The sequence below is a fragment of the Maniola hyperantus genome, chromosome 18, assembly GCF_902806685.2.
Source record: "Maniola hyperantus chromosome 18, iAphHyp1.2, whole genome shotgun sequence".
In the NCBI taxonomy this organism is placed as follows: Eukaryota; Metazoa; Arthropoda; class Insecta; order Lepidoptera; family Nymphalidae; genus Maniola; species Maniola hyperantus.
This window is the reverse complement of record NC_048553.1, coordinates 13,231,763-13,247,969: the sequence shown is the minus strand read 5'-3', so window position 1 is coordinate 13,247,969 and position 16,207 is coordinate 13,231,763. Positions and strand designations below refer to the sequence as shown.

The window sequence follows — 16,207 nt, the reverse complement described above, 5'->3', positions numbered from 1 at the left end:
TTTACTCAGACTTAAATTTCAGTTAAAACCTGACAGATTAATGTCGGCGATATAACGCTGTCTCGTTCTAACAGTTGCCCCTACAGGGGCCCTACTACCACCGCTTAAAGTTTTGTATGCAAATGTCAAAACAATATTAAAATGATTAAAACATTACTATTTTAAGCGTTGGTAGTTGGGCCCCAGTTCCATGAAAACTGCTTTACCGTATTTTATGTTATGGCCTATCTGATGAACACGGACAGCTAGTGAATTACATTAGCTACCTGTCACAGCTGTGTGCTCTGTGTAACTGGCTGGAAAGCTCTCATTCGTAATTAACTCGAAGGCATGCGCTATTTGTTTGTTACCGTAATACCTCTACAGCCAATAATTTTGCTCATAGCTGTTTGAATCTTTAGGCAATTTCGATTTAATTTTTAATTTTCATGGCGGCCATTTTGTAATTTTTACTATTTGTTAGTGTAGCGGCAATAGAAATACACATTCTGTGAAAATTTCAAATCTCTACCTATTACGGTTCATGAGATACACAGATCCTCATCGCACCCGGCTGTTGGCCGGCGCGCCTGTATGGCGAGAGCCCGGCGTACGAGTACGGCTTTGGCGTTGAGGATAGGCACCATGTACTATGGGAGTGGACTTGTGGGTGACGATGTTAGATGGGATCGTACGCGGGAAAGCTTGCCCGGTCTTCTACACGGAACCCGTCCCATTGGCGGGGAACTACAACCGGCTTCCGGAATTCGCGCACCATTGGCATAAGAGGCGAAGCAGCTCGGGGCGTGCCAGGCCGGCACCACGGAGGAGCAGCAGCGGGAATCTCAGCTGTGCTAATGACGTCTAACCCCCAAGGTGTGAGCATATGGGACAAGGAGAAGACATAAAATAATTTGTAGGGAGTCAAGAGTTCGTGGAGTCGGGCATGCACAGTGCAATCCATGAGGGTTTTCCTCCTCCAAGGAAAAAAAAAAAAAAAAAAAAGGGAGTCAAGAAGGCGCCCCGGGAAAATGCCAAGAGCAAGTACCGAACGGGTGCCCTTCCACGATTTGGCCGATATAGCCGAGATGTTGGTGGGGCCATGGGAGGTGCAGGGTTCATGAGAAACAACCTGCTAACAGACAGACGGACGGACGGACAGCGGAGGCTTAGTAATAGGGTACCTACCTATACAGGCGTCACAACCCTCAACAATGTCGAATGTAACTATAAAGAGAAGAGTATAGACTGTTGGCAACACCAACAAAACTTCATCTGTAACGTATGACAGTCAGTCAGTCAGACATTATTTTTCATTCTCTTGCGTTCGGATCGCTGCCATGTAAACACGTGTCTTTCGCTTTCCATAATAATTACGTTTTTTTTTTTTTTTTTTTATTCAGATACAAGTTAGCCCTTGACTGCAATCTCACCTGGTGGTAAGTGATGATGCAGTATAAGATGATAGCGGGCTAACCTGGAAGGGGTATGGCAGTTTTTATTAAACCCACCCTTTGGTTTCTACACGGCATCGTACCGGAACGCTAAATCGCTTGGCGGCACGGCTTTGCCGGTAGGGTGGTAACTAGCCACGGCCGAAGCCTCCCACCAGACCAGACCAGAAATTTAGAAATTATAAAATTCCAAACCCCTGCCAGGAATCGAACCCGGGACCTCCCACTATTAAGACCACAGCGTTCACCACTGCGCCAGGGAGGTCGTCAAATTAAATTAATTAATAAGTTTTATTCATACGAAGCACCTAATTTGTACCTGTGCCAAACACTCCATCATGCTAGTCCTTCGAACCGGATACACTTTTATAATTCTGGCCATAGGCCATAGACTATGTAGGTATTGTTGTTCGTAGCTATCAACCAATCAGGGTTCCTGTAAACACAGGACGTTCATAAATACATTTAGTTAGATTAATACGCTTAGAGTAGAATGTAGATACGCAGTCATGTCCTTGTGGGATGTTGGTACAGCATCTCAATATTGTGTACAAGGGGAAGCGAAATTCAATATCAGTAATCACGTATCGATGTCGCATATCCGCCTTTGTCTGTGTATTTATTCACTTATAACCTCAAAACTACTGTGTATATCCAATGCTGTCATAATCAACTAATATCTATAGGGCGATTGTCTAAAACCTGCATCAATCATTATTACAATCTCAATTGTTCTGATTGTGTAAGAGTCCGGCACTACCCAATTGGGGTGTCCATGAGGATTTCCCCCTTCTGTATAAAAAAAAAAAAAAAAATTGTTCTGATTGGCGATTCTTGTTGCAACAATGCATTGTAGCCAATAGTGAGCGAGCATTAACCAATCAGAGATGATTGCGATCGTGACATTGTAGCTGTCAAACAACCGCGGTAGAGCCACAGTACCACTTATTATAAATGCGAAAGTATGTTTGTTTGTTGGTTGGTTGGTTTGTTGGTTTGTCCTTCAATCACGTCGCAACGGAGCAACGGATCGACGTGATTTTTTGCATGGGTACAGTTAAAGACCTGGAGAGTGACATAGGCTGCTTTTTATCCCGGAAAATCAAAAAGTTTTCCCCGGGATTTCAAATATCTAAATCCACGTGAAAGAAGTCGCGGGCATCAGCTAGTAATCTATATAAAAGGAATCTGTGAAAGCCTAGTGGTTAGGACGTCCGCCTTTTAATCGGAGGTCGGGGGTTTGATCCCGGGCACGCATCTCTAACTTTTCGGAGTTATGTGCGTTTTAAGTACTTTACTTACTCCGTCCAGTGGTTTGAACTGTGCGTTGATAGATCAGTCAGTTAGTCAGTCAGTCAGTAAGTTTTTCCTTTTATATCATCTTGATCATGATGGCTTACTGCAGAGCACGGGTCTCCTCTCAGAGTGAGTAGAGTTTGGCCATAGTCTACCACGCTGGCCAAGTGCGACGGTAGACTTCACACACCTTTGAGAACATTATGGAGAACTCTCAGGCATGCAGGTTTCCTCACGATGTTTTCCTTCATCGTTAAAGCAAGTGATATTTATTTGCTTGAAACGCAAACAACTCCGAAACGTTAAAAAGATCGGACCTCCGACCTCCCGAATAGGAGGCGGACGTCTTAACCACTGGGCTATCACGGCTTATATATTTACGCTGTACCAAAAGCTGGGCACAAACATGGTTGCAATTTCTGCTGTTTTCGAACAGGTTTTTAACATGATTTTGAATCGTAACGTACGAGTATGTTTACTTGAAATTCGCCGTCGTGTGGTAAATTCACGTGGCACTAGGAATGTTGACATTAGGCTCAGCTCTGAGTTGATCGGAGCATGCAGCGCTCAGTAATGCATGCATCAGTGATTTGTTACACGTCGTACGTAGACTATATTGACCTATACTTCCGATAGAGCTTTTTCTAACAGCTTCGACCTTTTTCTACCATAAAATGTATTTCTAAGAAATGTCTATTTATTACGTTCACGTTGATCTGAAAGACAGAGCTTTTTGATTTTTGACGCGTTGACAGACAGCCTTCAGAAGTAAAGAGACAATTAAAACATCATTAGAAGAATAGAATCTGGCACATCTGGGATATGTTGCTTCCAGTATGGTGATTATATACTCTTTGCCAGTAGCGTACCAGAGATTTAATTTAATTTAATTTAATTTATTTTATTTTATAGAGACAAACAGTTACAATTAGTTAACTAGATAGTATATATATATAAACACTTAAACCAAAGCAGTCTCCAATGAGAAATTAACACTTATAATAAAGAATTATGTCCACAACACACGGGCATAGTATGCGTATGAAAAACTAGGCACAGAGTATTTAAAACTAACTAGGTAGGTAAACTTATGGAACACAGAACTGAAATCGACTAAAGTATAAACTATAACTAGGCAGAATTTGATATAACATCCTTAATTGCTAATTTATACCTATGGAGAGAGAGATGAAAAATATCACTTTTCGCGAATAGATGATTAGCTTGGTTGCAACTTCGTCGTCTGAATGTGTTATCAGCGTGTTTAGTCTTACTTGGTGCAATATGAAACAGTTTCCGATGCCGGGAGTTAACCCGTGGGCACCTTAAAGATATTTTTGATTGAGATTGTTCAAAGAAGATTGTCGCTTATAACAAAGATTTTGTTGAAGCGTCTGAATTCGTGAAGTAAATTCACGTGGCACTAGGAACGTTGACGTTGGGCTCAGCTCTGAGTTGATCGAAGCATGCAACGCTCAGCGAGCGTTAACGGACGCCTGCATGCATGCATCAGTGATTTGTTACACGTCGTACGTAGCCTATATCAACATTTCCGATAGATGTTTGTTTTTTTTTTTTTTTTTTTTAAAGAATATTAGCCATATTAAATGACTAATATTCCCCTTTCCTCTCCAATTAAGCGTCAGGCTTGTGCTAGGAGTAGGTACGACAATAGTGCAACGGGCGGGGTTTGAACCGTCGACCTTTCGGTTTTCAGTCCACTCCTATACCGGTTGAGCTATTGAGGCTCTAAGCTGCAGCTGCAGCTATGTTGCAGCTCAATAGATATTTTGGTAACTACCTAACAGCTTTGAACTTCTTATCATGAAATTTATCTCTGAGAAATATCTATTTTTGAAATAGATCTGAAAAGACAGATTACTTTGATATTGAAGGACAACCTTCAGAATTTAAAAACATTAGAATAAGAAGGTCTGGATACTTTGCGTATACCCGGCTGAGTTTGTTGTACTAGGCTCTTCTCAGACCTGGGCGCGTTTGGAACCCTCGTAGCTTTAGTTTTAAGTACTTACGTATTAATTATCACAACTATATCATATCATCTTACAAATAAAAATTTATGACAATCAGGAAGCGTAAAATTTTACCTATTCTGAATAAATGATTGGAGTTTGAGTTGAGTTTTGAGTTTGAGTTTATATTTGCGTATAGATTTTTCAAAAGGGTTGTCGCTATTAACAAAGATTTTGCTGAAGCTGAATTAGTGAAGTAAATCCATGATATCATCAGGTATTCTTTTGCAGGTGATCCTCGCCCTGTCCTGGTGTGGTATCTCGAAAACACGATCGTAGACGACTCCTTCGAGCAGAAGCCTGATGGCGTCACCGTGAACATCCTCACGTTCCCCAGCATAGGACGACAGCATCTCAACGCGAGGCTCATCTGCCAAGCGTCCAACACCAACCTGGCGCCGCCGCAGACCAAGCTTCTGATACTGGATATAAATCGTGAGTATGAAATACTAACAGCTTTTCGGAGTACCGTACCTGCCTGACAGTGGCGTGCACAGGGTTTTAAGCCAGGGTAGGCATTAGTTAGGTAGAAACCGTGTTTACTGGCAGGTCATAATGAAAAATATGCATTGAGCTATTACAACTGGGGTAAGCAGTGCATTTATGCCTCTATGACCTGCACGCCACTGCTGCCTGATGGGTGCCAATTGCTAAGTCGCTATCTACCAACTATCGTCGGCGATAGTATCGCCCTGTGGAGATAAGGCTATAAGAGTTGTATCGAATTTGGTGGCACGGCAGACTATCGCCGCGATTCTCTCGTCCGTGGAGATAACGGCTGTCTCCGCTGTCCGATGAGTGTGTCCTACCCATCGACATGGTGTACTACGTTTCTACAATACAATTTCTTCGGTCCTACCTGTGATTACGTATTGCGCTGAAATGAGGGCAATGGCAGTTGCTTTTGATTCGATAGGTAGTTATCTGATATTTTAGCGTTTAAACTACCGTGAGTGATTTCCATTATAAATACTATCTGTCCCGGCTTACTCACGTGTGTAGTCGACGTTAGCCCGACTAGTTTCGAACCCATACGGGGTCCTTTTTCAAGGGAGTCCGTCCGCGCACGCGCCGCGGTTTTGACTGCGGGACGCACGTGCCGCTGCCCGTAGAGCCCGTTGTGAGGATAGTATTTATCTGATATTGGTGATTCAATGATGATGAAACCAAGCGGACAGTTATATCAAACTAGCTGATGCTCGTGACTTCGTTCGCGTGGAATTAGGTTTTTTAGAAATCCCGTGGGAACTCTTTGATTTTCCGGGATAAAAAGTAGCATATGTCTCTCTCCAGGTCTTTATTTATACCCATGCAAAAAATCACGTCAATCCGTTGCACCGTTGCGACGTGATTGAAGGCCTAACCAACAAACCAATAAACCAACAAACCAACCAACAAACACACTTTCGCATTTATAATAAAGGTACTGATGTTATTGAGAAAAAAGCATGTGTCAGCATAAGAACCTTGAGCAAGTTCGGCCCTAACGGCCATAAAGTTTAGACGACGATAGATACGAATCAACAAAAAATTTGAAGAGGGTCTTGCATTCATATAATTTAGTATATTTGAGCTATGGCTATGAAAGATATAAAAGCTTTAATGATGAATTAGGCGACTACATATCTAATAAGAGGAGGTTCTTAATTCGCATTTTTTTCTATGTTTTTACATCAATTTCTCCGACATTCGGCACCAATTTCGACATTTACGCTGGTTTCTCCTTCACCTTTCTACTATCGTACCGCAAGGCATCGCCAAGGTCTGCACCCGTACGTAGTCGAAATTCCACGGATACTTACGAAGCGATTTGCTTCCTCATTTCTAATCCAAACCACTAAAGTTTGGAACACCCCTCCAGCATCAGTTTTCCCCTCCAATTATAATATGGGTACCTTCAAGTGAATAGGCATCTTCTAAGCAAGCGCGCTTCATCTTACGCTGCATCATCACTTGGCACCAGGTCAGATTGCAGCCAAGCGCTAGTCTATAAAAATAAAAAAAACATTTCTGAACCGCTGTAAATTTTCTTTTCGTATAAAACAGCTGAAGCCAGTTTGTTGCAGTAAGACCACTGACGGTGCAGATCCTGAGCAAAAGCCGGCAGCTCTCGGCGGACAGGAGCTACGAGGTGGAGTGCAAGACCACCGGCTCCAGGCCCGAGGCTCAGGTCACCTGGTGGAAAGGGATGAAGCCTCTCCGGAGGAAGGCGAGGAATGTAAGTGTGCACTGACGCCAACTTGTAGTAAGGTAACTGGTGTTTGGAGGTAGAGTGCAAGACCAGTAACTCCAGGCCAAAGCTCAGGTCACCTGGTTCATCATGTTCATCATGATCAACCCATCGCCGGCTCACTACAGAGCACGGGTTTCCTCTCAGAGTGAGAAGGGTTTTGGCCATAGTCTACCACGCTGGCCATGTGCGGATTGGTAGACTTCACCACACCTTTGAGAACATTATGGAGAACTCTCAGGGATGCAGGTTTCCTCACGATGTTTTCCTTCACCATTAAATCAAGTGAGATTTAATTAGGCACATACTTAAAACGCACATAACACGAAAAGTTAGAGGTGCGTGCCCGGGATCGAACCCCCGACCTCCGATTAGAAGGCGGACGTCTTACACACCTAACAATGCCCCTACTAAATTATTCACTCTATCAGCGATATTGTACGACGGAATGACATGAAACAACAAACCTTCAGGCTGCCTTCAGGGATGAAGGAAAATACAAAATAAGGAATGATCGTTTTCCTTACAGACTCCTTTAATAATTAAGAAAGAAATCCATATTGACATGCTTAAATTACACATCACGAGCTGAATATGCTAACTTAAGGCCCAAGACACGGGTCTGCCCGCGAAATTCAAATTTAATTTGGTTTTTCACAATTTGTAAACTAATTCGACAAAGTAGACTTATGGCATTCTAATTTCGATCCTAGCAATATCATCTTCACAGTAGTCTAAATAATGCCTAATTTGTGAGTAGCTCACATCAAACTCATTATTTTGACAAATTTCTTAAACTGGACAATTTTTAGCTTTACCTAATCAGCAAAATACTCGGTAATACTAAAAAAATAAAGGTTTTTTTCTCATAGAAGAGTTATGGAGGCCGGTCCAATAAATTTAGTTCGGAATTTCAATACTTTATTTGGTCTGCAAAGTTCGGATCCTTTATTTACCGACATTTGGAGCGACCTTCGCCCCTTTGTCCTTTAATCTTTATTCGCAAAAAAGCCTTAATCTTCATACAAACCCCAGATAAAATAGTTTATTTGCTCTTGGCCTGGGATGTAAAACAAAAGTAATATAGTTCTTACTAAAAAATGTTGTAAGAACTTTGCTTTTTCTTTCCAAATTCGTCGGTTTTTAGGGTTCCGTACCTCAAAACGAAATACGGAACCCTTATAGGATCACTTTGTTGTCTGTCTGTCGGTCTGTCAAGAAACCTACAGGGTACTTCCCGTTGACCTAGAATCATGAAATTTGGCAGGTAGGTAGGGTCTTATAGCAGACATTCGGGAATGCATGCATGAAATGCATGAAATGCATGCATGCGGGCATGAAAACCGTGAATTTGTGGTTACATGACACAAAAAAAATTAAATTGTGGTCATGAACAAATATTGCTATTTTCAACTTTCAAAGTAAGATTACTATACCAAGTGGGGTATCATAATTTGAAAGGGCTTTATTTGTGTATTCTAAAACAGATTTTTATTTATTTTTAGGCATAATAGTTTTTGATTTATCGTGCAAAATATCAATAAAATACGGTTGTCGTACGGAACCCTCAGTGCGCGAGTCTGACTCGCACTTGGCCGGTTTTTTCGAACTATGTTCGTGTATCAGAGGCTGTACGAATGAATTGACTTTATTTTAGTGTTACTATTTTTTGCCCACCAAGTCGTCCGTATGATATAATTTATATTATAGTCTATACCACTCGGGGATAACGTAGCTGCCTAGCTATATTATAGTGTCATGATTTTCAAATAATAATTTATCGTTTGGGTCAAATCACATACTTTTTACAACTGCATTAAGATTTAGGAATAATCTCATTGGATGAAATTTCAAAGAGGCTGTCATTGGTGGGTTGTTTTCGATTCAGACCAATGGCATACACTTTGCATTTTTCTGTGTAATGAATGAAAAAAAGAAACGTGACGTTTGGTCGGCATAAATGGCGTTTTTCTAAGTTAGTTCGTTTGAAGCTTTAGAGCTGGGAGGTAATCTCAAAAAAGTGTGAAGTATTGTTGTAAGTGGTAATAAAGATGTAAAAGTGTGAAGTATTGTTGTAAGTGGTGATAAAGATGTAAAAGTGTGAAGTATTGTTGTAAGTGGTGATAAAGATGTAAAAGTGTGAAGTATTGTTGTAAGTGGTGATAAAGATGTAAAAGTGTGAAGTATTGTTGTAAGTGGTAATAAAGATGTAAAAGTGTGAAGTATTGTTGTAAGTGGTGATAAAGATGTAAAAGTGTGAAGTATTGTTGTAAGTGGTAATAAAGATGTAAAAGTGTGAAGTATTGTTGTAAGTGGTGATAAAGATGTAAAAGTGTGAAGTATTGTTGTAAGTGGTGATAAAGATGTAAAAGTGTGAAGTATTGTTGTAAGTGGTGATAAAGATGTAAAAGTGTGAAGTATTGTTGTAAGTGGTGATAAAGATGTAAAAGTGTGAAGTATTGTTGTAAGTGGTGATAAAGATGTAAAAGTGTGAAGTATTGTTGTAAGCGGTGATAAAGATGTAAAAGTGTGAAGTATTGTTGTAAGTGGTGATAAAGATGTAAAAGTGTGAAGTATTGTTGTAAGTGGTGATAAAGATGTAAAAGTGTGAAGTATTGTTGTAAGTGGTGATAAAGATGTAAAAGAAGTATTTCATGTGTTTCAATGAGTTATCTCATAAGTATTTACGAGTGTATTGAATTAAACATCTGATATCGACGTTGAAGAAGGCATATTCTTTATAATAGGTAACTAGCTTATGCTCGCGTCTTCGTTCGCGTGGACTACACTTTCAACCCCTTATTTTACCACCTTAGGGATTGTGTTTTCAAAAATCCTTTCTTAGCGTATGCCGTGCGTGTGCGTCACAAAAACTTATGACGCGACTAGCTTATTCCCGCGACTTCGTCTGCATGGATTAAACAAATTTCAAACCCTTATTTTAACCCACTAAGGGAATTTTCAAAAATCCTTTCTTAGCAGATGGCTACGCCATAATAACTATTTGCATGCCTTTCGGTTTGATCCGTCCAGTATTTTGAGCTGTGCATTGAGCAGTCAGGCAGTCAGTCACCTTTTCCATTTAAAGGAACTCTTTGATTTTCCGGGATAAAAAGTACTTAGGTACCTTTACATTTAGACATACAGAACATAGAACATAGTTCGTAAAACCGATAGACGTTGGGGACTTGGGGTCTCAAGGTGCTGGAATGGCGACCTCGCACCGGAAAACGCAATATTGGTAGACTCCCACTAGGTGGACGGACAACATCAGACGAGTCGCAGGGAGCCGCTGGATTCAGGCGGCGCAAGACCGCGGCGCGGGAAGTCCCTACAAGAGACATGTCCAGCAGTGGAAGTCTATCGGTTGATGATGATGATGATGATACATTTAGATGTCCTCGGCGTTTCCCGTTAGCTCTACGCCTACATTAAAGAGGTAAAGCTGTCAAGTAATCAATATGAGCCGTGAATTTATACAGCATGTTCTGCGTACAGTGCTGCAAGATACGCGTACAGAGAACACGCTTGTTGGCAACATTACTTGCACAACTAGGCGCTACAACTTGCCAACACGCGTTTACACTGCGACTAACTTTAAGTTTTTTTATTGCAAGATAGGCTTGTGCTTGATGACAATCATGCTTAATAAAAAGCAATGATAGCCTAGCCTATAAAAGCTGTGATAGCCTAGTGGTTAGGACGTCCTCCTTCTAATCTGAGGTCGGGACTTCGACCTCTAACTTTTCGGAGTTATGTGTGTTTTAATTTATTAAATATCACTTGCTTTAACGGTGAAGGAAAATATCGTGAGGAAACCTGCATGCCTGAGAGTTTTCCATAATGTTCTCAAGGATGTCTACCAACCCGCACATGGCCAGCGTGGTAGACTATGGCCAAACCCCTTCTCACTCTGAGAGGAGACCCGTGCTCTGTAGTGAGCCGGTGATGGGTTGATCATGATGATGATGAAAAAACCATGATTAGTACATGATACGTTATGATAAGAAATACTGGAAAATTCTTATGTCTTGCGTTTACAAGTATGAGTGATTTTAGATCGATGGTGTGTGATTGTTCCACACTTGGGTGTGGAAATGATGTCTTTTTTGATACTTGGGTAATGTGACAATATCTCTTTCTATTGACACTATCACAGCGCGCGTCGCTAAACACTGATGCTGGAGTCGTTATAAAAATTATCTGAAAATTTTAGAAAAATACTTAGAGATACATGTCGTAATACATAGAAAAGTGTAACAATATATAAACCACATCTATTAAGTAAAACAGTAAGAAACTCTATAGTTGTTAGTTTAAATCATATTTTATTATTAAAAATGTATGATAATTTGCAGTGTTATTGGCACTGTTTTCAGCAATCGACTCGTTTGTAATATTTTGTACTTTTGATAAATAATGGCCAGACAGTTTTGTCGCACTGTGAACCAGCTGAAACTATTAAAGGTGGGCAAAATACACGAGTCAGCAAAATTTATTCAATGCAATACATACTTTACGCTTCAGGCTATAAGACTCATAAAAGTACCGCCTGATTTACGTGTGCCAAATTGTCGTGCGCTATACATCAGCCATATGCATGAATCGTGTGAATGTGCCAAGTAATTCATTTTTATGGCAACCCACAACGATTCCTCTTGGAGAATCTCCATAGTATACCAACATTAGGGTAATAGAATTTACCATGAATGTACGTGGATGTTGTATAGTGTTTATTTAAAACATTCATCTTCCCTGATGCAATAGTTGAAGCCGTGGAGTCAACAGGGAACAAAGTTCGAGGTGAAATAATCAACGCCAGATACGGGCCGGACAAGAATCCTACATCTACCTTTTTCGTCAACGTGGAGCCGAGCATAAATAATAGATCCCTAAAAGATATTGAATATATATTTCACCAAAGAGTTAAGATAGAAAACCCTAGAAAATCAAAAACAGTTGTCCAGTGTCACAGGTGTCAACAATATGGTCATTCCAAAAACAACTGTATGAGACCCTATCGGTGTGTGAAATGTGGAGAAGGGCATAAAACATCAGAATGTCCTAAAAAAGATAGAAATTCACCTGCTAAATGTGCACTCTGCTCGCTTGACCATCCAGCTAATTACAAGGGATGCCAGGTTTACAGGGAGATATCTAATAGAAAAAAGAGTACTTATAACGCTAAATCTTTTCACCAAGCTAAATCTGACATGGATAACACTAAACAACATGACACGAATTCATTCACACGTCGAGGAGAAAAGGGAACACAAACATATGCCGAAGCAACAAGAACACGTAAAGCTCCACCAAACAATACCGAACCTCAATCAACTCCTGGATCTTATAATTCCATAGAAAATTTACTTCTAAAACAAAGTGAAAAAATTGACCTCTTACTACAACAAATAAGTACCCTGTTGGGGCTTATCACCACACTCGTTACTAAAATTTCAAAATGAATTCTTTACGCATCGCTACGTGGAACATAAACGGTCTCACTGGTAGAAAGATGAATTAGTAGCCTTCATAGCCGCTAACAAGCTGGACGTTGTTCTTATTTCGGAATCCCACGTAACGGTCAGAAGCATATTTGAAATTCCTGGCTATTGTAGCTATTTGACTCCTCATCCAGATGGCGGAGCCCACGGTGGAACTGCAATAGTTATCAGGAATAATTTGAAGCACCACTTGCTAGATCACTACAAAACACCCCATATCCAAGCCACTACAGTCAAAGTTCATGAGAAGTCGGAGTTCATTACGCTTTCAGCCATCTACTGCCCGCCTCGTCACAAAATCGACGAAGGTATGTTTTCCAAATATTTTAAAACTCTGGGCAATCGATTCATTGCCGGTGGTGACTGGAATGCGAAAAATACCTTCTGGGGCTCGCGCTACACCTTTCCACGTGGAAGAGAACTGAAGAGTAGTGTCGATATAAATCATTTACTTACCCTTTCGACGGGCGAACCGACGTATTGGCCTTCTGATCCCAGCAAAAGACCTGACCTCCTGGACTTTTTTGTAACCAAAAATGTATCCCACCTTTATACTAAAATTGAATCAAGTCTAGACGGATCATCAGACCATTCCCCATTGATCTTGGAGGTGAGTAATACTGTTCTATCAACGAGTGAAAACCAAGATAAGCTGCATAACTACAAGACGGACTGGGAATCCTACCGAGATTATCTCAATAATAATATTAACCTTAAAGTTCCGCTCCAGAACACCGATGACATCGATAATGCTGCTGCATATGTGACAAATTTAATCCAAGTTGCAGCATGGATTAACACTCCTGTTCTAAATCCTAAACAAGATAGGATATACCTTCCATCAGACATAAGATCTAAAATTAAGGAAAAAAGGCGACTCAGACGTGTCTGGCAAAGCTCACGCTGCCCGCATGACAAAACTAGTCTAAATCGTGCAATAAAAGAACTTAAAAATATACTAGCAGACACATCTAATTACACGATCAGAAATCAACTTGAACAGTTATCACCGACAGGTCGTGGAGATCGATCTCTGTGGAAGGCTACAAAGACTCTTAATCAGCCTCAACAAATATTTCCGCCTATTAGAACAGGTTCAACTTGGGCTCGAACTGACAGTGAAAAGGCGGAAGCTTTTGCTGTCCACCTCAGCAATGTATTTCGGCCCAATGACTCCTCTGATCCAGACGATCCAGAAATTCAAGATATCCTTAGCCAAGATCTACAGATGTGTCTACCTCTAAAACCAGCTTCGCCTAGAGAAATTTCAAAAACCATAGCTTCTCTCGATTGCAAGAAAGCTCCCGGATTTGATCTGATCACCCCTCGGTTACTCAAGGAACTTCCTAAAAAGTGTCTAGCTTTTTTGGCAAACCTTTTCAATAGTATGCTCCGTAAAAGCCACTTTCCCGACATCTGGAAAGTAAGCCAAATTATCATGATACCCAAACCAGGTAAACCACCTGAAGAAGCCACCTCTTATCGACCTATTAGCCTTACTCCTGTTCTATCGAAGGTCTGGGAAATAATATTCCTGACTAGACTAAAAGACGCTCTGGATGGCAGTGATATTATTCCAGGACACCAGTTTGGCTTTCGCAAAAAACATTCGACCACAGAACAAGTTCACAGAGTCTACCATACAATACGCCAGTGTCTAGAAAAGAAAGAATATTGCTCTGCTGCGTTTCTCGATGTTCAACAAGCCTTCGATAGAGTATGGCACAAAGGACTGTTGGCCAAAATTAAGACATTTTTACCTCATTCCATGTTCCTCTTGCTGGCATCATACCTAGACAATAGAATATTTCAAGTAAAGCAGCGAGATGCTAGGTCTAGCTTTTATACATGCTTCGCGGGAGTTCCCCAGGGTTCAGTTCTCGGTCCAGTACTATACAACATCTTCACTTGTGACGTTCCACAATCACCAGATGTCACCATAGCTACGTTTGCCGACGATGCTGCTTTCCTTTCGTGTAATAAAGATGCCAATCAAGCTAGTAGCCGCCTACAAGAACACCTCAATAAAATCAACACTTGGCTGACCAAGTGGCGTATAAAAGCAAGTGCCTCCAAATCGCAACATGTAACATTTGCTTTAAAACGGGGCGATTGTCCTCCCGTGAAGCTAGGTAACGATGAATTGCCAACAACGACTTGCGTCAGGTATCTTGGATTTCATCTGGACCGACGTCTAACGTGGAAGTATCACATAGATCACAAAAGAAATGAACTTAACACTCGATTCAGAAATCTGCTTTGGTTGCTTGGTCGGCAATCCACGCTATCCCTTAACAACAAAGTACTTGTTTACTGCACTATATTGAAACCCATTTGGCTGTATGGCATACAGTTGTGGGGCACAAGCTGTAAGACCAACATCATGCGGATTCAAAGGGTTCAAAACAACATACTAAGGACAATAACTAGTGCGCCCTGGTTTACACGCAACGATGAATTGCACCAGTACCTGGATATGCCAACTGTTTCCGAGGAAATAAACAAGTACTCCAAAAAACACAAAGTTCGCCTTGCCAAGCATCCAAACCCACTCGCCAACTCACTTCTAGCTGCCCCTAGAGTAAAAAGACTGAAACGAGCTGATGTGCTCGATATCTGATGGACGTGGGAGCAGTGGCCAATGGCTCCCTCGTTTCTCAATAACAAATTCAGCACAATAAATCTGCTTATAGTCCCCCGACTGATTGCAGATAATGACAAGAAAAAAAAAAAAAAAAAAATCTTCCCTGATTTATAGCTTTGTTTGCTCATGATATCAGCTCGGGGCCCGAGCTCTTTTTGAGGAAATTTCGAAAAGGGTTATTGAGTCAACCGGGGACCCGAGAGCTGGCAGCTACCTTGGTCAAATAATTAGTTTGGCCATCCAAAGGGGCAATGCTGCCAGCATCTTGGGTACAATGCCTCGATGCGGTGGTATTGATGAGGGTTTAGATTTAATTTAATTTATTTTAGTCTTAATTTATTGTTTTTTATAATTAAATTAAATAAGAAAAGAAAAAAAACTCATTATTACGTAAAAATCGTTACTTTTGTATGTAACTTGGCTTGGTTTTTTCTTAGATTTATATTTTGACTGGGTAGCTGATGCCCACGACTTCATCTGCGTAGATTTAGGGTTTTAAAAGGCCTATGAGAACTCTTCGATTTCCGGGATAAAAAGTAGCCTATGCCACTCTCCATTAACTATACCCATGCAAAAAATCACGTCGAACCGTAGCTCCGTTGAGACGTGATTGGAGGACGAACCAACAAGCAAACATCACTTTTGCATTCTTCTCTTCTCGAGTCTACGGACACCTCAAACATGGGCAGTCCAAAAGGCCGCAACCACGATAGATTGGTCTTAAAGGTAGCCGTCGTGGTGAAAACATTAGTCAGCCTACTGATTGTGTTCATGTAGTAGCTGCTTCCAGGGACGCCGGGTGCTTGTGATCGGTATACTACTAAGCACCACGCGGGGAGGCTCTTTTCATGTCCCCACTTTTGCATTTATAACTAGCTGCCCTGGCGAACTTCGTACCGCCTAACAGTCGATTCTTTTTCAGGCAATTTTTCAAATTTTTCTCTCCGTTTTTCTTTTCGAACCATCCTCCAACCAACCAAGGAATTTTATAAAAAAAAGAATAGGTAAGCGAAATCGGTTCAGCTGTTCTCGAGATTTACGATCAGCAACACATTTTGCGATTCATC

General features: G+C 41.0%; 1 protein-coding gene across 1 annotated transcript in view; it reads left to right on the top strand.

Moving 5' to 3' along the window:
• Positions 1 to 16,207, top strand: part of LOC117990580 (nephrin-like) — a 114,167-nt gene that overhangs the window by 54,490 nt on the left and 43,470 nt on the right. Inside the window, exons 5-6 of the mRNA XM_034978037.2 lie at positions 4,994 to 5,197; positions 6,829 to 6,980. Of these exons, the coding sequence (XP_034833928.1) occupies positions 4,994 to 5,197; positions 6,829 to 6,980 (356 nt within the window). The remainder of the gene's footprint in view (positions 1 to 4,993; positions 5,198 to 6,828; positions 6,981 to 16,207) is intronic.